At 37.9% G+C, this 23,294-nt stretch overlaps 1 protein-coding gene across 1 annotated transcript; it reads right to left on the minus strand.

The window, feature by feature from the left end:
• Positions 1 to 415: 415 nt before the first annotated feature.
• Positions 416 to 4,425, minus strand: LOC148030280 (mitogen-activated protein kinase 1-like). Its single transcript, XM_087686560.1, has 6 exons — positions 4,170 to 4,425; positions 3,744 to 3,873; positions 3,360 to 3,497; positions 2,285 to 2,617; positions 1,820 to 2,003; positions 416 to 862 (listed from the first exon to the last, which is right to left on the minus strand). Exons 1-6 carry the CDS (start codon positions 4,352 to 4,354, stop codon positions 687 to 689), a joined length of 1,146 nt encoding a protein of 381 aa, XP_087542686.1. The 5' UTR covers positions 4,355 to 4,425; the 3' UTR covers positions 416 to 686.
• Positions 4,426 to 23,294: the final 18,869 nt, after the last annotated feature.

Below are 23,294 nucleotides of genomic sequence, written 5' to 3' on the forward strand. Positions count from 1 at the left end.
AGCACATATAAATGAATAAGACATCAAAATTTCATTTGAACCATAAATAAAGAAGTTGCAACTTGCCAAATCTCTCTTAGAAAAGATTGACTTGTCCTTTTTCTTTGAGATAAAGGTCAAATTAAAAATAGAAAGGTAAAAGTCCATTGATTGGTTTGAAGCATGGAGATATTCATCAACTCATTCAAATCTTGGAGAACTTTACATTTTCTAACTTCCTCATAAGAAAATTTGGAGAAAAGCATGCTTGCATTATTGACTTACAAAAATTGAAACTTGACCAATCAAGTTTGAACCTTAAACCAAAGATCTCACCTTGCATTGTGTCTTATTCACAAAATGCACAACCAAAGCTTCAAACCATCATAAACCCAAAATCTCATGTGTTGGAAATTTACACGAAGTGCAAGCCATATAAAGCTACTTCCATAAAATTATGATTGTTGAGTGAGATGTCATACAAAGCCAATTGCATGAAATCATGACTTTCGAGTGAGACTTATAAAGCCACTTACATAAAGTTGACTTTCAAGTGAGCTAGACCTTCTTAGTGGAGAATTAAGTGGACAATCCAATCATGTAACATGGGGAACTTTTGTTGTTTGTCTATCAATTAGATAATTGTGATGCACATTTAATTGGCATTAATAATAGTGAAGTAATAGAGAAATACAAGATCTATGAGTTTAGGATGATCTAAGCTCTGGGTTGAAGCACATGGCCTCCTCATAGATGAGATTTTTTATGTCATTCACTGACAAGGATAACTCATCAACTTCCACCACATACGCGTTTTCACATGTGGGCTCATCTGCCACGTCATGTAAGGTTGCAAGGTATGGATGAGCCAAGGCATCTTCAGCTGTTCAAAAGATAATTCCACATTGAAATTTCAAACCTAAAAATCTACTATGAACATACACATACACAAACAAATACACACACACATACACATGTACATACATATGTATATGTATACATACATATAAGAAGCAACATAGACAAAATCCCTCAAATCTATATTGTGTGTACATGTAATCAATATGCAACACATATGTGTAAATTTATAATCAATATAAAATTCATATATACAAATCTATATACATGCATCATGTATGCAAGCAATCGATGTATAATGCATGTATACACATATACATACATGCATGGATCCAATCTAGGCATGTGAACTAATCTGTGTGTGGAATCCATCAATCTGCTACATGTACATACATGTATATTGGGTCTAACATACATATGCATACATGTATATACACACACATATCCATTAGATCCATATGTACATTCACACATATTGGGTCTAACATACATATGCATATATGTATATACACACCCATATCCATTAGATCCATATGTAAGTATACACACATACACTTGTGCATGTGTGCAAGCACGAGTCCACATGCATGTGTAATTGTTAAATCAACCCATATGCATAATCAAAGGTAGAATTATGATGATGGAGCAATCCTAAATCATAATGAGTCCATTGAATTGACAAAATCATTAAGTGAGTTCATTATGATATATGCTTTATGTTTGCTTGAAGTACTCTTCATAAGAACACTTAGAATATCTTTACATGCTTTTATTTCAACAAAACCCTAAAAGTTTTGATGTTGAAACTTTAAGAAAGAAGATAGACATAAAATAGCTAGTTTTAAGGTTATATCAAATTAAAGTTGCAAACCTTCCTCACTTGTGTCATCCACTTGGTTTTACTTAGACATGATTGTGGATATCCATGCACCAATGAGTCACAATTATACCACATTAAACCCATTATTAAAGTTACACTCACCTGTAATCCTTTGGTTGGGATTGAAGGTTAGCATCCTTTCCATGAGATCAATGGCAAGGGTAGAAATGTGTGGGAATTTTTCACCCAAAGGTTGGGGTGAATGGCGTGGTAGTTGTTGTAGATATGTCCTTGCATTTTCACTCTTTACAAACTCAAGGTCAGAATCATTCGGTACACCAATCAACTGCAAAAGGCCATACACAAACACATGAGCATGAGTTCTATATAACATGAGAAATTCCATGCTCACAAGACACTTATAAGCAATCATGTAGTGCATGTGTCCCTATTAGGTATGCTCATTTAAACTGGATATTAAGTTGAGTTGTTAAATACATGTCACAGTACTTGAAGAAGGTGTACATACAAGTATAATCATATCATATATTTATTGTTTACAAAAACTCCTTATCATACTGTTGAATAACTTGTGTTAGTAGGACCATTGAAGGATTAATCACACACCTCAGTTATGCTTTTGAGTTGGTGTATGTAGTCCTTCCCAGGTAGTAATGGTTCACCATTGAGCATCTCCATGTAGATGCAACCAACTGACCATATGTCTATGGCAGCTGTGTAATCTGATGCATTGAGTAGAAGCTCGGGTGCTCGGTACCACCTCGTCACCACATACTCTGTCATGAAGTCTGCCTCAGAGGTTGTACGAGCAAGCCCAAAGTCACAAATCTTAAGGTCACAATTGGCATTCACCAACAAATTGCTAGGCTTCAAATCTCGGTGGAGAACATTCGCTGAGTGGATGTATTTGAGGGCTCTCAAAATTTGGTACAAGAAATACTACACCACAATAGTAGATGCTACAAAATTAGTGAACGCACATGACACAATAAGAGAGATATTTTCATTTTCATTTTTCACAATGTGGCTTTAGTTTCACATGCTATGACTTTTTTTAGTACTCTTACATTCACCACAATAGCTTGAAATTTATAAAATAGTCTACACATGAACATACTGCACTAAAACAACCCACTATTTCACAATTTTTTAGAATGGAAAATTTACAAAAATAGCTCATAGCTTATCGAGAACTTGCACAAATTTATCCCACAACTTGCATGAATTTATGTCTCAACTAGATATAAATGATGACAAGGAAACATGTGCCTACTACCTTATGTTATAAATGATGACAAGGAAACATGCACCTACAACCTAATGCAATATAAAATAGCATGTTCTCTCATGCTAATCATAGACAATTTTAGATCCTAGAATCAAATTGTGGATGATGGGTACAGAAATGAGTAGACTAGGAAAATTTAATGGCTATTTGATTTAAAAATATGAGGACAATTTTGGTTTTTGGAAATTGGAGGAAATACTTGGACATTTTTAAATAATAATAATAATAATGTCGGTGGTTGTGTAGAAAATTTGGAGCTTTTGTAATAAAAATTGTTTTGGGTGGTTGTTTCTTCTAAAGAATGTTATAATTGGTGAAATGCAAACATTTGTAAAGTAGAGAAATGGGAAGAGTGCCTTTGGAAAATCTCTTTGGAAAAAAGGAGTAGGGCACCTGGCAATGCTCCTCGGATAAGTCCTGGTTGGAGCGGATGATCTGGTGGAGGTCGGTGTCCATGAGCTCCGAGACGAGATACACATCCTCGAACTCTTGCTTGTTGGGAGGAGGAATGATATCCCTGATTGAGATAATCTGGGAAGGGAAGCACACCTTTAAATCCTCACAAAGTGGATGAGAAATAATTGAAAATTTCACCCATTTCTAAATTTTTTAAATCCGAAATTTGGGTGAATTAAGAATCGCATTCACTAAATCGGAGGGAGGAGCTGGCTGAAGAAAAGTCAATGGGGAAAGGGAATTTGAGAAATTTGGGTGAATTATTTATTTTTTCTTTTAAAAGAGAAACTGGAGATTCGGCGAAAATATGGGGGGACTTACGTTGTCGTGATGGAGGTGCCGCAGCAGCTTGATTTCACGAAGCGTGCGTTTGGCGTCGGTTTTGTTATCGAAAGCAGCTGTGATTTTCTTGATGGCCACTTCCTGGTTGCTCTCAAGATCCAAGGCGGAGCTATGTCACACCCCCAGAAGATAAAAATTAAAAAAACAGGCAAATTAAGATATTTATAAGCATGATTTTGAGAGAGAGAGAGAGAGAGAGAGAGTGTGTGTGTTGGGGGGGGGGGGGGGGGGGGGCGTTGTAAATGTAGAACAAGAAAATGTGTGTGTGTCTGTGTAGGTGGGTGGCTGGGTGGGGGTGCGTGTGTTTGGCGGGGGGCGGGGGTGAACAAGAAAATGTGAGAGAGAGCTTAGTATGAGAGAGAGAGAGAGAGACACACACACACACACACCCACCCACCCACCCACCTGACGATCCCGTAGGCTCCTCGGCTGATCGGCTTCACAGGCGGCTGGTATCTGGGCGTGAGGAGGAAATCGTGGCCGTAGATGCTGTAGAGGGCGAATTTCCCACCGTGGATGAGCCTGCCACCGATCCCATTCTCGCCAGGCGAGATAGGCATGCCTTCCTCCTCCTCCTCCGGCATCGTCATCCTCTCACGAACCAAACCTCACAGACTCGTATCTCCTCTCTTTATGCTCTCCCCCCCGCAACCCCCCCTCCCCCACCTCTCTCTCTCTCTCTCTCTCAAGACCTAACTCTGCTTATGAACTCAGTTATATGAGAGAGAGAGAGAGAGGGGGGGGGGGGGGGGGGGGGGGGGGGGGGCGTATCATTACCATAATATGCCGTGAAAACGATGAATGGTGAATTTTACCACTAATAGGTGAGCCGTGAAACTCACCGAGTCTTGTAAAGACCGGTTCCTCCAGCGTTAGACCGGTCCACAGACACTTCCCTCTCCCTCCCGGGTATGACATCCCATTTTTTTCAAGTTTCATTTAAAAAAAAATACAAAATGTCTACTTTCAATTTCACCTTGCCTTTTTACCACAATTTAAAACATAGTTATAAATTTTCAATTTCTAGCATGTCTTCCTCCCTTCACCCCTCCACATCCCCCCCCCCTTCTGGAGGCAAGTTGAATGAAATGAGCTGAATGGATATTTCCAACTATGCATTTCATGCTGATTGATTAGAATATCACATCTCTGCCATGTTAATATTCTCATTGAGGAAAAATATGGATATTGGATAAGATAGTGGGACAATAGAGAGATGACCTTCCCCACTATTAAAGATCTCACTGAGAAAAAAGCTGGATATTAGGTAAAAGAGTGGGACAATAAAGAGGTGACCCTCCCCACTATTAAATATCTCAAAGGGGTATATCCAATCGACCTAGGGGAAACCTTACCCACCTCCCAATAATTTGAAGCCAATGTAGGGAGCCTATCACACCATTTTATCCCTCATATAGGTATTACATGTAGAGGATTGAAGACTCAAGTGCTCAGAGAGAGTTAAGCCTCTTGAATATTAAAACACAATAAAACATGGCTATTACAGAATACTACAAGGTACAAAGGGGATATAAACAGGTCAATACAGATACCATCCTCATCATTGGGGTACAACTACAAATACTATAGGTTACCCACATGTCCTATCTAGCTCTCCACAAGGTTTATAGCCTTTACGTACACCAACTTTCATCTCGTAGTAGGCAGAAACATAGCACTTATAGGTTGAGATAGGGTGTAGGACTGGATAGTTCAGTCAAAGAGATTGGATTATTAAAAATTTTATTTTAAATATATTATAATGTGCTAGTTCTTATCTCAAAGAGGACATTATTGGCTTCAATTTGAACTAAAAAGTTTTGCAATGGGAGTTTCCTAACTCAAGTTATAGTAGCCAATTTACTAATGTGGGTCCTATAGGAATGTACTATCATGGCAAGTCACAAAGGGAAGAACAAGGTCTAGGATGAATATGCCCAAGAAATCAAAGATTCCTTGCTAGAAAATATACCCCAAGAGAGCCCTAAAGAGTCTCAATTGCATGGAGAACTTAGTGCTCTTAATCATACCATGTGTGACATTGAGACTAGGCATGCTCATAGGCATGTAGAGCTTTAATTAAGAGATAAGAAAATGGTCTTGTCTAACTATCAAACAAAGTCTTCTATTGAAAAGTCAGTGGATTTTACAACCCAAACAAAGGCTTCAATCAACAAATTGGTAGAGTCCAATGCACAAATTATAGCTCAATTCTCTCAATGGATACAAATGCAAATGGGTACCAAGGATGATAGAGAAAAAACATAATAAAAAGGTGCCTCATTAGTTCCACTTCAACCACCCAATCATAATATTCAAAGTCAAGGTATCATTGGATGAAGGGGCATTCCAAATAGTCAATATGAAGTAGGAGAGGCTTCACAAAAAGGAATGATGATTATTTGGGTAGCATAAGTGGTGCTAATGCACAAGTTCATAGGCTAAATCCTCAAGTTTCTAGGGGTCCTTTACCACCAAAAAGATACCAAACTAATTCTCAGCCACCTTATGGAAGAGCATCGTCAACCTTTTTATGAGAGGGAGTTGAAAGATAAAGTAGTTTTAGCAAAGTACAAATGGGCAACCATCTTCATCTTTCGACCTAGAGAAATGGATTTCAAAGTTGGAGTCCTATTTTAATATGTTCCCTAGGACTGATGATATGAAGATCCACTTTTCTTCATTACATTTAGAAGGGTTTACGCATACTTGGTAGAGGTACATTAAGAAGGAGAACATACTAGTGGAGAATCGAGATGCATTTAAGATACTTATGGTTGAGATTTTTGTTTTGCCTCTTAAAATATAGAAATTGGCATAAAGATAATATGGATTAGAGAAAAGAGGCTCTAGTGTGCAGGAGTATACAAATCAATTTCTGAACATCACTATATATGTCAAAGGCCATTGAGCTTATGGAAAGCTATGAAAAGAAGTATAGAAGAAAAATCTACATTTCAACTTACTTTTGGATAGCCAAGGATTGTTTTAAAATAGGGGCAAGTTGGCAATGTTTATGGTAGCAATCATGCATCAAGTGGGGGCTTTAGAGTATCAATTAGTCTTTCATTTAATGATTCAAGGTCTCAAGCCAATTTCAAGACAGTAAACAGTCCAAGAGTGGATTATAAACAAGGGATAGTAAACCTAGACATAATTTAGCCAATGGTAATCCAAAGAGATAGAGCAAGAGAGAGAAAGACTATAGCTTAATACTTGTTTTGTTTGCTTTAACATTTGCTCTCTCTAGTGTGTGTGTGTGTGTGTGTGTGTGTGTGTGTGTGTGTGTGTGTGTGTGAATATACATATACATACATACATCATGACCTTCACATAGCCACGGTCTTACCACTGTTATATTCAATTAGTTACATCTACTTATAATTGGTATAAATATAGAACAATAACCAATTGCTAGTCAAGTCTACACTATTTGGCTTAGTAGATCACTTTCCCTTATGTTGTATCTTACATACACTTAGTGTACATTGTGTTATGTGAGAAAGAATAAGAAAAATAAGCAAGAAAACATTTGTAATGAAGGGGACTGAGAGGAGAGAGAAAGAGAGAGAAGACTATAAAAGAGAGGAATAGAGTGCAAAGGAGAGAGAAATAGTAAAAATGGAGAGAGAAACATAGGAATAAGAGAGAGAGATGGTTAGCTACCATCTAAGGAGGTGTTGAGAAGGTGAAATGAGAAATTTGTAGTATTCAAATGGTGTCTATATTACAAGTGTCCTTCACAACTTGTATACTTAGGTCAATGTGATACTAAGTATTTATTCAAATATGTTCCTTATTCAGTTCCTTACAACATTTTAGCCTCCATATCTCTTTTGATATTCTTGATCGAGGTTCTCCTTGTATCTAGCATGCTTTCTTGCATATTCAACAATATATTGTAAGTGAAGGTGGAGACCATGGGCATTGAGCCAAACCTTGCACTTAGTCCATGCATGAGCTATATGTGGTGATGAGGAGATCCTAATCCTCCTCCATGATAACGACTTCTTGAGGAGCAATCCCCATGCACACAATGAGGCATGTATATTGAGGATCCTATGCAGTTTTAGGGTTTGGTATATCTCTTCTTTATAAGGATAGCCGAATCTAGCTTGCAACTTGTAACTCTATTTTGACAAATTTTGTACAAAGTCTTTTCTAAGCCAAGTCAAAGCTAGCTTCAAACTATATATGATTTTTGAATATAGAATTCAGTAACTTTTTCTAAACCCATTACATTCATTTTATTTGATTAAAGTGATTGATAACCAATGTTTTTCTTTTGGGTAAATATTTTTTTGGCTTGAACAAATCAAGTGAAAATTAGGGTCATTTTTTGCACCCCAAAATCATAATGATTGCCTAACATTGAAAATTTTGGCATAAATTGAAGTTTTAATCACCTAAAATAGCTATTTCTATAAAGGAAAAGTATGGGTATTCAAAGATGTCCCTACAAAAGTATATAACAACATGAGATAAGGTACCCCTCAAGTTGAGAACCTTGTTGCCAAATTATGATTAATTTTTTAAGAGAGGAATTTGAAAGAAAATTAATTATTGATGACAATAACTAAATGAAAAAATCCCAGAAGTCACTAATTGCAAAATCGCAACTCCATTTTTGTAACTAGCAACTCCTAATTTTTTTAAAATGCCAAGATTTAGTGTATTTATTATCATGTTTATCTATAAACTTATAATCTAATAAAATATTCCTCGGATGCATGCATAAGCATGTCTACAAACAATCTCATAAGTTTTTCTATGTGGTTCATAAATCACGATTATTGAGCTATCTAAAAGGCTAAAATCTCTTGTAATGTTCTTGAAGTAGATGACATTTTTAAAATAAAACGTACAAGATAAAAAGAATGTAATGAGAGTGCAGCTTTTGCAAGCCTCAAGTACATACCAAATTCCAAGAAAGTCCATCATACACACACACACGTGTTTTAATATAATTTTAAACCTTGCACATTTTATTTTGAATAAAGACAGTTCATATGTTAAAAGAGATATCATAGCAGCACAAGAGATCAAATAATTGTATATGGAAATTTGTCTATGCATGTCTAAAAGTGCATCCAATTCACAATCAGACACGTGCGATTAGAGGCATTAGCTGTAAACATACTCTTGGTGGGTATTATAAACACATGGGTAGACACAATTGTGATAGTTAGTTCAAACAAAAATGTGTTTTAAATATTACAAAAGTATAAAGTTGGTTCTTGAACTATGCAATGGTTAACAATACATGAATACATAATTCATAATTTGACCATGTAGACTTTTGCTTAAAAGAATGTCTAATATAGTGATTGTTTGATTATTTTAGTGATAAATGTGTGTAGTATCATATGTTATATATGTTTATATTTTTGTATAAGGCATGCATTAGTGCAGATATATAGCCTAGAAACACAATGTCATAAATTGCTTATATAGGTTAACAAGCTAGGTGCTTAAAATAATTAGGGACCCTTGTACAATTATTGGTAGTGCTTTTCTTGAAACTCATTTACACTAGGAAATTAACTTTTTGTGCCTAGTAATATCTCATGATTGTGTTACATGCATCGTACAAAACCCAATGTAGTGCAACAGCTTTGAGAGAAAGGTAATATGACGACTCTTTCTTTCTGATTGAAGTGTGTAGTTGGGACAATTAAATTTGATAGGAACTAATGCAAGATACAATAGGGACAAGTGTATGCATAGACTCTCTTACATGCATTGTACAAAACTCAATGTATTGCAATAGCTTTAAAAGAAAGTTCATGTGAGAACTTTTTCTGTTTGATTGATGTCTGCAGTTGGGACAACTAAATTCATGCAAGGTACAATATGAACAAGTGTATGGGTAGATTGGCATAGATGAGAGCGTTCGAACTAGGTAAAGTACTTTTTTATGCCATATGTTGATTGTACTAAGAGGTGTTTATCACTACAAATGGAATCAAAACTAAAAATGTTGTTCAAGGTTTGTATTGTATTTGCTTTACTGGCACAACAAATGAAAGTCCTTAGATCTAGAGTTTGAGATATTACATGTAGATATAACTTCAAAAGTCATTCATTCAAATATGCAGTGTAACAATGACATGCATTTAAGTATCTAGATATTTGCCTAAAATGTAAATCATTGGGGCGGTTTCTATCCTAGTGCCCACATCTCATCAAATTCCTTTGAATGAGATAAATTCTATTGACTAGTGTGCTTTTGAAGTCACACTAGTCATTATAGAGAGAGAGAGAGAGAGAGAGAGAGAGAGAGAGAGAGAGAGAGAGAGAGAGAGAGAGAGAAGTTTTCACGAATATATTTTTTTGAGTCAATACAAAAGCCTTTAACTTTGACAATTTGCAAGTTTGAACTTGAATTATGTGATTATTTTCCCGTACCATAGCTAAATCGACTCTAAATTTTAGAATGTAAAGCTTTCCTTCCAATATCCTAGTGTTACTTTTACATTTTAACCTTGATATGTGAAATTTGATAGATATTAATTTTTCTTTTCTCGAATATGTAGATGTTTTCCAAATGTTAAATTTGAAATTTTCTCTTTTGTCAAATATCATAAAGTTACTCTAAATTTAAAAAGGTATATTTTGAGCATGTGTGAAATTTAGAATTTGAATCATGGGTAGATATGACTTTAACAAATTCACATGTTTTAAACATATAAATTCTATGGTGAATCCTTATTGACTCTTTAAAAAAGGTATAGAAGATATATGATATATAATTGAAAATGTTACTTTAGTAGAAAGTGAGATGTGAAGTGTGGATTATGAAAAGTAGTTTATACTAGGGAGCATTTTGGACTTGGGTTGAAGACATGTCAAGACACAGTAGTTGTGCTTTGACCTTCATATATGGCATACACACATTATACTTGAATATGAAACCCCCTTAAGAGTTGAGTAAATTTAAAAATTGACTTGAATTGCTTGATGCTTCATGCTTACAAGTTTCATAAGCTTTGTTACTTGATAAGAAAGAAAGTGCTCCTTTGAAGATTTTTCAAATAGAATACTATTGGCATTTGGCCTTGACTTGAAAATGTGGTGCTTCTATGCTCCTTGTTGCTTACGTCTACAAATGAAATGTCATAATCAATGTTCATGATAAATTGGTGTATTGTGCCAATCAAATTGCAAGAGTTGAAAATTTCAATCTTCAAAGAGGAGGTTTAGAGTTGAGAACATTAAGTTAGTTTTGGGCATATTTAGACGAAATACCATTCGAATACTTTGTTAAGAACTTGTGTATGTTCAAGTTGAAAGCTCTTGTATCGTCTCTCAAAAATGTTCTACTCCTTAGATCCCTATTTGTCCCTATTTGTAGGCTTTGTGACTATGATGAATCTATAGTGCAATGCTTCATCTTGACTTGAATGTATAGTAATCCTATATTATATGTTGTTTCTTTTATGTTGAAAATGTTATAAGCTTTGTGGCTATGCAAATTTTTTATTGAAATGCTTCACAATACCAACAATGTTTTATTTAAGGAAAGACCATGCCAAATGCAAAAGTCATGCCAACATAGAGGGAAGTAATGTTCAAAAGTAGTAATCCTATAACATAAGTATTGTTATGTATTATGTGCTCACAAGAAGCTTGAAAATGTTAGAATCCCTGTATTAGGGTCTTTTAACCATGCTTTTTGACTTATCGGGCAATGCTCATTTGAATTTCCTAAATGTGAGCATACAATTGGTTGTCCTCACAAAAAGGCATTTCTCATATATGCATTCCCTTCATGTTAATGTTTTTCTTAGTATTAAAATACAACAAAGAAAAGTGCTTTCTTATATTTGTATCATAAAGAGATAGGGCTCTAACTTGAGGGTGGGTGCAAAAGAAAAATTTTTAATAGAATATACAAGGTTAAAAGAATCTACCATGCTCAATTTATCTACTAGAACTCAAGACAATGTAGTAGTACTACTTGTGGCCTTAATCATACAATCCTCATAACCTCATGCATGCGCCCCCTACCCCCCACCCCTGTTGAGATGGCAAGCTCAACACATGCAGACATTAATGATGGACCGCCTGGCTAGATGGGTCCGCACATCTACACTTAGCACGTTGGTGGTCATTATGATACTCACATGGCCACTGACTTATCACTTATTATATTTAGTTTGTTACACCTACCTACAGCTGGCAAAGACATAGCGCCAGTCGATTAGTGTAGTCGGTTATGCATTGTTTGACTTAGTAGGCCACTTTCCTTTATGTTGTATCTTATCTATACTTTGTGTACATTGTATAGTGTGTGGAAGAAGAAGAAGAAACCAGCAAGAAAACGTTTTGGCCTCCATCTCTCTTCTTGTGTTCTTGAGTGAGCTTTCTCTTGTGTATATAGTGTGTGTTTGGTGCAGCAACTCAAGAAAATTCCCCCATCACACGATTCTTGACATGGTATCAGAGCCGCACCACTGAGAGAGGCTGATTTTGAAGGCTTTTTGAAGGCTGAAGTGAAGGAGAAGAAGCAAGATTCGAGCAAGCAAGCAACGGGTAAGAAGCTCTCCCATTCTTCCACTCTCTCTCTTGGATAGTGCCTGTGGAGGCACGGGAAGCAGGTCGAGCAAAAATCTCAAATTGTTGTGAGATTAGGTTTATGAGTAGATCACTGTATATTCTGTAAATAAGCCATTTAGGGCTTATCTGCAGTTATTTTGGGCATTTGAGGCCGTTTCAGGCCCCGTTTTAGAGCCGCAAGGTTGCGGACAACAGTTTCAGGGTACATAATGATTTCGACTGTATTGATCGAAAGTGGGTGCGCAGGTTGCACATTGCAAATCTATGATTTTTGAGGTGTTTGTAGGAAGCAAACATAAGGTTTATCTGCAAACAAGTTGCAGATTACATGTACTATTAAGAAATCAGTGAAAAAGGTTGCTTGGTGTATTGTTGTGCACGTGTTGTGAAAGATTGCAGAAGACTAGCTTGCTATGTTGTATCCTTGTTTGTGATAATGGCATAGAATAGTGAAAATGCCATTATTGAGAAGCTCGACAAGAAAAACTACCCTTCATGAAAGTTTCGTGTGACGAACTTCCTCATTGGAAAGAATCTTTATGAGTTTGTTTCAGGTAAAGAAAAGGAGCCAAAGCTAGGTATCCCTCTGACTGCAGATGAGTTAAAAGCATGGAAAGAGTGGAATGCGAAAGACAAAAAGGTGATATACTGGCTATCTGCAGTCATTGATAATACTATGCTGGGACATATCAGGAATGCAGAAACTTCACATACAACTTGGACAATTTTTGAGAGCATTTTTTCAGTAAATACAAAGGCACGAAAGATTCAACTCAAGCAAGAGTTGAATACCTTGAAGAAGGGAAAATGTCTGTCGATGAGTATGTGTTGAAGGTGAGGAGCATTGCAAATGCTTTAGCAGCGATTAATGCAATGTCGGATGATGATGATTCGGTTTCATCCACTCTGAGTGGCCTTAATAATGAGAAGGCATGGAAATCATTTGTTACTTCAGTATATGTATGGAAGCCATTTCCAGATTTTGATGAGCTGATCTCTCTCATGATTACTGAAGAGATCAATACACAGGGTGATTCGGCTAAAAGAAATGGTGAACAGGTCCAAGCATTTTACTCGAGTTCAGGAAGGGAACGTGTTAGATCCTTTTCGAGAGGCTGTGGTATGGGATGTGCTAGCGATAACCAACAAAACAGGTTCAATCAACAGTTTGGTGAAATGCAGGTTTCTGGAGGCAGAGAAAACTTTAGAGGTAGAGGGAGCTCTAGACGAAGAGGTGGATGGCAGAACAGAGGCTCTGGAAATTCTGCTATTGTTTGTCATTATTGTGGTAAAACATGACATATTGCAACCAATTGTTATGCTAAGAAGGATGATATTCACAGTGGTAAACTGCAGCAAGGAAACTATGCATCGTCTTCACGACAAAATGAAGATAAAAATGAGCGTCTGTTTGTTATGCAACATATGATGAATGCAGTTACAGGAAAGGGGACACATGATGATGTATGATATGTCGATTCAGGTGCATCTAATCATATGATCAATCACGTTGAATGGTTTGGAGAGATGCAGGACTTACAAAACCCAGGTTATGTGTAGATGGGTGATGATTCATGCCACCCAATTTCACACATTAGAAAGGTTCCCTTATCCTTATATGATGGCCAGACAAAGAGTCTAAGAGATGTATTATATGTGCCATCAATTACAAAGAATCTAGTGTCTATTGGCCAAATGTTAGAGTAGGGATTGCAGGTCCGATTCAATGCAAAAGGTTGTTTTGTAGAAGACTTTAATGAGAAGTGCAGGTTGGTTGCAAAAGGAAGTAGAGTTGGCCGAGTGTTCACTTTAGATGCTGGAATTCTTGCAATGGATGCTGCTATGTATGCTAAAGGAAAAGGAGTAGTTGCAGATATTGAAATATGGCATAAACGTATTGGACATGCAAATGTGCAAAGGCTGAAATTAATGTAGTCCAGAGGATTGGTTACAGGGTTGCCTTCTTTTAGAGTTGCAAAATTGCATAAAGTCTATGAAGCATGCCAGTTTGGTAAGCATGCAAGACAACCCTTCTTGCATGATAGAGAAGTGAGTAGAAAAATACTTGATGTAGTGCATACAGATGTTTGGGGGCCTACACAGAATGTATCTCTTAGTGGCAGCAAATACTTTGCCACATTTATTGATGACTATTCAAGAAAGTTATGGGTATACTTCATGAAGGAAAAAAGTGATGTGTTTAAGCACTTTAAATCTTTTAAGGCAACTGTTGAAATAGAAACAGGCTTAAAAGTAAAGTACTTGAGATCAGATGGAGGGGGAGAGTACCTCTCTAATGAGTTCAGTGGCTTCTTGAGGACTCATGGGATAAAGAGGCAATTTACTTGCAGGTATACCCCACAACAAAATGGTGTTGCAAAAAGAAAAAACAAGCATATTGCAGAAGTTGCATGGGCATTAATGGCTGAAAAAAATATGCCCAAACATTTTGTCTGAGGCTGTCCATACTGCTATTTACATTATGAACAGAACTCCCACAGCTGCAATTCATGGGATGACTCCTGAAGAATGCTTTACTAGCAAGAAGCCTGATGTATCATACTTGAAGGTATTTGGTTGTGTTGCATACGTTCATGTGCCAGATGAGCTACGGAAGAAGCTTGATCCAAAGGCAAAAAAATGTGTTTTTATTGGATACTCTTTAGAGCAAAAAGAGTATCAATGTTATAACCCTATCACAGGTGAGTTCAGAGTGAGCAGGGATGTTATCTTTGATGAGATGGGAAGTTGGTATACACCTGCTAGTGATGTTTTGGATGATGATAATGATCAGGACAGATAAACAAGAATCAGGGAGTCTTAGTGGACCAGAAACGTCATATGGTACTATACCTACAGTGAGCCCTTGGTCTGGGAGACTAAGGAGTAGCCCCACATCTTCAGGTGGATCTATCAGTGTTGCAGGGAAGGACAAAGGAAAGAAGAAAGTGTTGGATGGTAATGATGCATCTACTAGTCATTTGGGATTTGATGGAGATTCTAGTGGTTCGGAGAGTTTGGATGATGAGCTTGGCATTCCTTCAGTCAGGACACCAGGTGTACAGAGAGCTCATAGTAACATAAAGGCTCCATTGAGTGATCCGGTGGTACGCAGATATAGCAGGGTCAGATACCCTGTTAAAAGATTTGGTTTTGAAGGTTATGCAGCTCACCATTATGCGTATATGGTGAAACTAGTTGAGGATGTTGAGCCCACTTGTTTTGAGGATGCTGTTGGTCATGCTCATTGGGATGCAGCAATGGATGAGGAGATGGCTGCATTAGAAGCCAATAAGACTTGGGATTTGGTACCCTTACCTAAGGGTAAGAAAGCTATTGGTTGTAAGTGGGTTTACAAAGTCAAGCATAATGCAGACGATTCAGTTAGCAGGTATAAGGCTACGCTGGTTGCAAAAGGCTATGCTCAAACATATGGCATAGATTATGAAGAGACATTCAGTCTAGTTGCTAGGATGGAAATTGTTAGGTGTGTGATTGCCTTGGCAGCAGCCAAAGGTTGGATTTTGCAGCAAATGGATGTTAAGAATGCCTTCTTGCATGGTGAATTGCAAGAAGAAGTGTATATGGAGCACCCAGCAAGTTATGAGGATTTAGAGCATCCCACATATATGTGCAGGTTAAAGAAGGTGCTCTATGGGGTGAAGCAAGCACCTAGAGCATGGTCTGACAAGATTAGAGAGTATCTTGTCAATATTGGATTTTGTATTTCTGATGCTGATCACTCACTTTATGTGAGAAAGGGAGATGCAAGTTTGGTCATCATAGTCATCTATGTGGATGACTTAATTATTACAGGTGATAGTGACAATGGGATCGCTGAAGTTAAGGACTTCTTGAAGAAGAAGTTTGAGATGAAAGATTTGGGTGAGGTGAGATACTTTCTTGGTATTGAGGTGATCAGATGTGATGATGGTATATGGCTGTCCCAAAGGCAGTATGGCTTGGATATGTTATCCAAGTATGGTATGACAGGATGTAAGCCTCTTTCAGTACCATTGGAGCAAAATGTGAAGTTGAGTGCTGATGTTGGGGATGAGATAGAAGACCCTACTATGTTCAGGAGGATAGTAGGGAGTTTGATTTACATGACTATCACAAGGCCAGACATGAGCTATGGTGTTGGCCTTGTCAGTCAATTTATGCATATGCGTAGAAAGTCTCATTTGGATGTAATTAGACGTATATTGAGGTATGTGAAGTCCACTTTACATTATGGACTTTTTTATGAGGCAGGTAAGGATGTACAGGTCTTTGGATACACAGATGTAGATTGGGCTGGTAGCATGTCAGACAAAAGATCTACAAGTGGATTCATGTTTTCCCTTGGTAGTGCAGCAGTTACATGGAGCAGCAAAAAGCAACCTTCAGTTGCTTTATCGAGTAGAGAGGCTTAGTATAGAGGTGCTACTATGGCAACATGTGAGGTGATATGGTTGCAAAAGTTATTAGGTGATTTGGACGTGCAGGGATATGGTCCAGTTGTCATTCATTGTGACAACATGAGCAACATACAGCTAGCTAGGAATCTAGTGTTCCATGCTAGGACAAAACACATTGAGGTGCACTACCACTTTGTGAGAGAGAAGGTACTTGCAGGAGAGATTGACTTGGTATATGTCAGCACACAGGATCAGATAGCTGACATGTTCACAAAGGCATTGGGTGCAAAGAAGCTTCAAAAGTTTTGAAGCTTACTTGGAGTTGCAGAGATAGAGTTGAGCTTGAGGGGGAGTGTTGAGATGGCAAGCTCAACACGTGCGGACATTGATGATGGACTGCCTGGCTAGATGGGTCCGCACGTCTACACTTAGCACGTTGGTGGTCATTATGATACTCACATGGCCACTGACTTATCACTTATTATATTTAGTTTGTTACACCTACCTACAACTGGCAAAGACATAGCGCCAGTCGATTAGTGTAGTCGGTTATGCAATGTTTGACTTAGTAGGCCACTTTCCTTTATGTTGTATCTTATCTATACTTTGTGTACATTGTATAGTGTATGGAAGAAGAAGAAGAAACGAGCAAGAAAATGCTTTGGCCTCCATCTCTCTTCTTGTGTTCTTGAGTGAGCTTTCTCTTGTGTATATAGTGTGTGTTTGGCGCAGCAGCTCAAGAAAACTCCCCCATCACACGATTCTTGCAACCCCACCCCACCCCATTGACATGCATGGTTTTATGCATTCTAAAATGTAGCATGTTTAATTTTAAGTCAAAACAATCCATTTATTTAAAGACATCGTAGTAGCATAAGTGGATGATTCTCAAAAAACCTATTCAAGATAACATGTTGCTTGCATTCATGGAATAACATATCACATTTATTTTCTTATGTGTAGCACCCAATTGTACACTGATAGACCCTACAAATTATTCATTGTATAAGTACTAATGAGACCTTATAAATTACTCACTCACTGATGCATGAGTATATGTGCACACACACACACACTCTCTCTCTCTCTCTCTCTCTCTCTCTCTCTCTCTCTCTCTCTCTCTCTCTCTCTCTCTCTCTCTCTCTCTCTCTCTCTCTCTCTCTCTCTCTCTCTCTCTCTCTTTGGTATGCATGCTTAGGCTTACCTCTAATGTGAATATTCACATGTGCTTGCACTTCTCTACAAAAGACCCACACTACAACAATAAACACTTAATCACACATTTTGTATACTACACACACATGCATGCATGTGTGCACATACATATATATAACTCAGAAATCAATATCCAACAACATTGTTGGGGTAACATAGATTGTGAAACCTTTGAATTTTGCATCTATGAATTTTTTTGTTTTTTTTTTCCATTGCAACACAGTACTAAGAAGCCCTAGCTATGGAAATTTCTCAAAAGTCTTATTTCCAAGAGCAATGAAGACACTACCAGTGGCAACAACAATTTATGTCTATTATTAATCTCTACCTAAAAGATGTCATACTCCACACACATGTTGTGATGACAAAGAAAATGAAAACAAATAAGAGGGAAGAGAGGTGAAGAGACCAAGAGCACACATAAAAAAGCAATGGAGATGAGCACACAAAGAGATAGGATAGAAATCTTATTCTTCTTGTTTTTTCTTCCTCCACACAAAAAAACTAAGTCTATAATATGATAAAAGACTAATATGAAAGTACCAAACATATGTACACACAATCACTAAGTGCGAACTTGCTAAGGAAAGAAGAGGTGGCACAATAAATGTGCCATAACCAAGGGTGGCCTATGTGGGTATAGTCTAGATGTAGAATCACTAGTGTATCCTCATGTTGGTCACCTAACATGCTAGTGAAATAATATCCTACCACATTGTTGAGATATCGAGCTCCACTCGTGATATGCCAAGGTGACCGTTGTGCATTTATGTCACCGACCTGTCAGTTTGTTGCAGATGCGGTTGGTACACCGCCCATGAATAATAGCTAGATGACAGCTATCCTTATCTACTCTAGTTTGTGGCTCAGTTAGTATGCCACCTTAGTTAGTTGAGTTTGGTTTGAGACCCATATATAGGGTTCTTCTATTTCTATGTACCAAAGTTCTTTTTGGCTTACACAACTAAGAAGAGGAAAACTATTTTCAGCCTCCACCCTTGTGTGTATTCCCCCATTGTGCAAGCAAGAAAGCTACAAGTGAGACTCCTTCCTTCTCTCCCACAATCTTGACATGGTATCAGATCCTTGTTCGTGGTAAGGAGCTCAAGAAAGCAAGCCAAGTTCGCGGTATTCTGGTAAGAGGACCAGTGTTGCTTTCATTTTTCTGTTTTGGGAGCAAGTCTTTGTAGGTAGCACAGCCGGAAAGTACAAGAGTGCATTGTCTCAGATTAAGATGCCCTTCACGGTGTAGCAAGAGGGCAGTATATGCTGCGGGACAGGGCTTTAGCCCTTGGTTGCTCTGTTTTTTTTATTTGAGACCATTTCGGGCCCTGTTTTGGAGGCGGAAGTTTTTTGCACGCACTCAGGAAAAGGCCCTATCTTATGCTGTGCGACCACTGTTCTACAGGTCGATGAAAAGTTACCACAGAAATTGCATCGTATGCTTGTGTGCAGCGATATTGGGAGTTACAGAATCATCCTTGTTTCTTGTTTATGAAAAATCGTCACTAGGAAGTGACTGTGTGGTCAAATACCACTTTCGCCAGTTTTGCAAATTTGCCCTTGTGAGGGTGAAGCTGTGTTTTTTGCAGTGACAGAATTTTTTGCAGTGTTCTGTAATGGCGTCTGACTCTCTTTCACAGATTGTAACTGAAAAGCTTGACAAGAACAACTTCCAAGCATGGAAGTTTAGAATGACGAATTTCCTTATGGGAAAAGGATATTGGGAATTTGTTGCAGGAAATGAAGAAGAACCAGTTCTTCCTGATGTTCCCAATCAACAGCAAATGCAGGCATTTAAAGCATGGCATGAGAGAGCCAGGAAAGTTATGTACTGGCTGTCTATCAGTATTTCAGACTCTATGATTGTGCATATTTAGGATGCAAGTACGCCAAAGGATGCATGGGATACTTTGTCAAAAATGTATAGCACAAATACGCAAGCCAGGAAAATGCAGCTCAAGCAAAAGTTGCATAATGTGCAAAGAGAAAGTATGAGCATCAATGACTACCACATGAAGGTGAAGAAGATTGCAAATGTACTTGCTTCCATTGGGTCGCCAGTGGAAGATGATGATTTAGTTTCTGTGACCTTGAATGGTCTAGGAAAGGATTATGCACAGTTTCGGTTTTTATTGGGCTAAGGCAGTTGCTATAGCAGTCTACATAATGAACAGGACTCCCACTGCAGCAATACATGGGATGACTCCAGAGGAGAGGTATACTGGTAGGAAACCAGATATTTCTCATTTGAAGATTTTTGGTTGCATTGCCTATGTTCATGTGCTAGATGAGTTGAGATCCAAGTTGGATCCAAAAGCTGAGAAGTGCATCTTTATTGGTTACTCTTTGCAGCAGAAAGGGTATAGATGCTATAACCCTTCTACTCGTAAGTTTACAGTGAGCAGAGATGTTTTTTATGAGATGAGTAGCTGGTATAAACTAGTAAATGTGATTGATAATGTAGATGCACAAAATGGTAATGCTGCACAGAATTCACAGCAGCAGTCAAGATATTAGTGGACCTGGAGCGTCCTCTAGCAGTGGTTCACATTCTTCGCTATGGACAGGCAAATTGAGATCAGGAGAATCTTCTCAAAGCAATGCAGATAGTGGTATGCAGGTATCATGAAAAGGAAAAGAGAAGGTAGATTAGCCCATGTTTGATGTGAATGCAGGTCACTCTTATGTGGATGGTGAATCCAGTGGGTCAGAACAGAGCATTGATGATGAGTTGGGTATTCCTTCTATTGTTACACCTGGAGTAAGGAAGACTAGGGATGTTTTGAGAGCACCTGGAAGTGAGCCTACTTTGTGTAGGTCTACCAGAGCTAGGTATCCTGTGGATAGGCTGAAATATAATGGATTTACAGCCATTCACTATGCATATATGGTCAAAGTGATATAGGAACCAGAACCCACTTCTTTTGAACAAGCCATGGGAAAAGAAAAATGGGAGAAAGCCATGGATGAAGCTCTATGATGAGAAAATAGTATTGAGATTTAGGCAATCACACCCAGTGTAGCCTCTTTATATGGAGCAGTTGGCTGGGCTAAGGATATGTAGACTTGCTCAATCCCATAAGCACAGTTGTGGAAAGTGCTACCTAACTTGAATTCTATAAAGTATTATACTTGCCTTTCACTTTAAATGCAATGTCATAGTACTTTTTTTATTTCACTCAAGTGTTTGTGTCATTATCTACATACACAAGATTGTCTTTATGAGTCCAAATCTTAATCTTGGAACCTACTTGTGTAGTAAAAAATTGTCATGTCTATGTCTTCATGAGTCTTGTTTACATTTATCATCCACCATAGCCATACTCTAAATCCATGCATTTCAACATGGTATCAGAGCCATGGTGAGCATAGCACTAATCCTCCAGCTCCTTTGCCTGAGCTCATGTCTTCATGATCAACTCCATTTTCACTTCCAGCTTCACTCAAGCTTTATCTGCCATAGCCACACAACATCTACCCTACTTTGAGATCTTGGATCTCTTCAACTAGGCTAGATCTTGACTAGCTTTCTTCTAAGGATTTTTCCCTCTGCTCCAGGTGCAGCTTTGTGTTAGCTCAATCACTAACATTGGCCCTTCTATAGCCTGACATTATCAAAAATCGTGGTCGTCGTTGTGCCCTGTTTGTAACCCGTCATCTGGCCGTACAACCATTCTCCTTGTGCGTAGTGTGACATCCACTCTAACTATAGGGCTTTGAAATCCCACTACTCCAACTTCCTTCCCATCAAGTCTTGTGCCAAATGATCATGCCCACGAGCTCCACAAATAGAAAAAACAATCGCCTACCATGAAACCCTAAAGAGAAGCCATAACCTTTAAACATAAAGCTTACTTTTCTCTTCATTACTTCACTCCTCTTGGCTCAAGGGACCTATTGACACTCTAATCTTATTGAGTATTGAAATTCCCAATATCAAATCAAGGAGGGGAAGATCTGGACTTAGAAGATCTTGAAGTATTTGGAAGACTCGAGAAAGAAGATACAAACACTGTTTCTATTGACGCTCAATTAGTGCTCTTAGCACTTATGTCTTTTGACACAATCAACTCTTTTGCTGCTCAAATATAAGAATTTGGTGTTGATTTGCTACTATTACAGTCACTGTAGCATGGGCAAAGACTTCTAACATGTCACTTCAAAGGAGTTGGGTTTCACACCTGGCAAACCCGCATAAAGCTTATCCTAATGAAGAAGGGCCTATGGGCCATCACTAATGGACAAGAGAAGAAGCCCCAAGATGCTATCCTTGTAGGAATCTAGCAAAAAAATGATAAAAAGGCTCAAGCCATCATAAATCTTGAGTTATATGATAGCTACATTCATCATGTGGATGCCTGTGACACATCCCATGACACTTGGGATAGATTGGACACATTGTTTGGTACCTAGTCAAATTCTTCTAAGTATGGATTGCTAATTGAATTCTTTAGACTAGACATGAAGCCTAATTCATCCCTATCATCTTATGTAAACTACATGGAAAGTCTTCTAACCTAGCTTGTAGAAGTAAATCTGAAAATAGATGAAGATATATTTATTGGTGTATTGTTAAAAATTTTGCCTCTAGATTATGATAATATCTCAACCACTTTAATCAACATGCCAAACCCTTAATTGGTTGACATTAAGGCCTCCTTATTTGAAGAAGAAAATAAGATTAAAGGAAAAGAAGAAATTGCAAAAGATGGACAACTATTGTATGTCTGTAACAAGAACAAAGGCAAAATGGACTAGCTAATTTGTGACTTCTGCAGAAATTATGTCATGCCAAAAAGAGGTCTCAGAAGGCCTATCTTGCAATGGTGAAAGAAGAAGAATACCATGGAGCAAAAGAAGAAGAAGAAGAAGAAGAAGACCATCAGGAGCAAAAGGACAAGCCTCACCAGTCCTTCTATTCCTAGTTTTCTGATAGACTTTTTTGAAGCCTTGTATAACCTTGCCCTAATGTTTCTATCATAATCTTTGTAAACTCCTCATGTAACTTGGCACTACAGCCTCTCTACACTTTGTGAAGCCCCTGTTCCATCCTCTAGATGTCCACCATGTTTTTGGTACCCAGACTTAGCCTTTTTTGCAACAGCCTCTAGATGATCACCATGTTTGTGGTGTGCCCACACTTTACAGGTGGTTGCTCACTAAAGCCTCTACACAATTTGTGTCTTTCTAGTTGTGATTGAGGAGGGGTGTTGAGATTTAGGCAATCAAACCCAATGTAGCCTCTTTGTATGGAGTAGTTGGGTTGAGGATATGTAGGCTTGCTCAATCCCATAAGCATAGTTGTGGAAAGTGGTACCTAACTTGAAGCTTATAATTCTTGCATTTCACTTTA

The sequence above is a fragment of the Lygodium microphyllum genome, chromosome 10 (assembly GCF_053477565.2).
Source record: "Lygodium microphyllum isolate KBCC chromosome 10, Lygodium_microphyllum_v1.1.10, whole genome shotgun sequence".
Taxonomy (NCBI): Eukaryota; Viridiplantae; Streptophyta; class Polypodiopsida; order Schizaeales; family Lygodiaceae; genus Lygodium; species Lygodium microphyllum.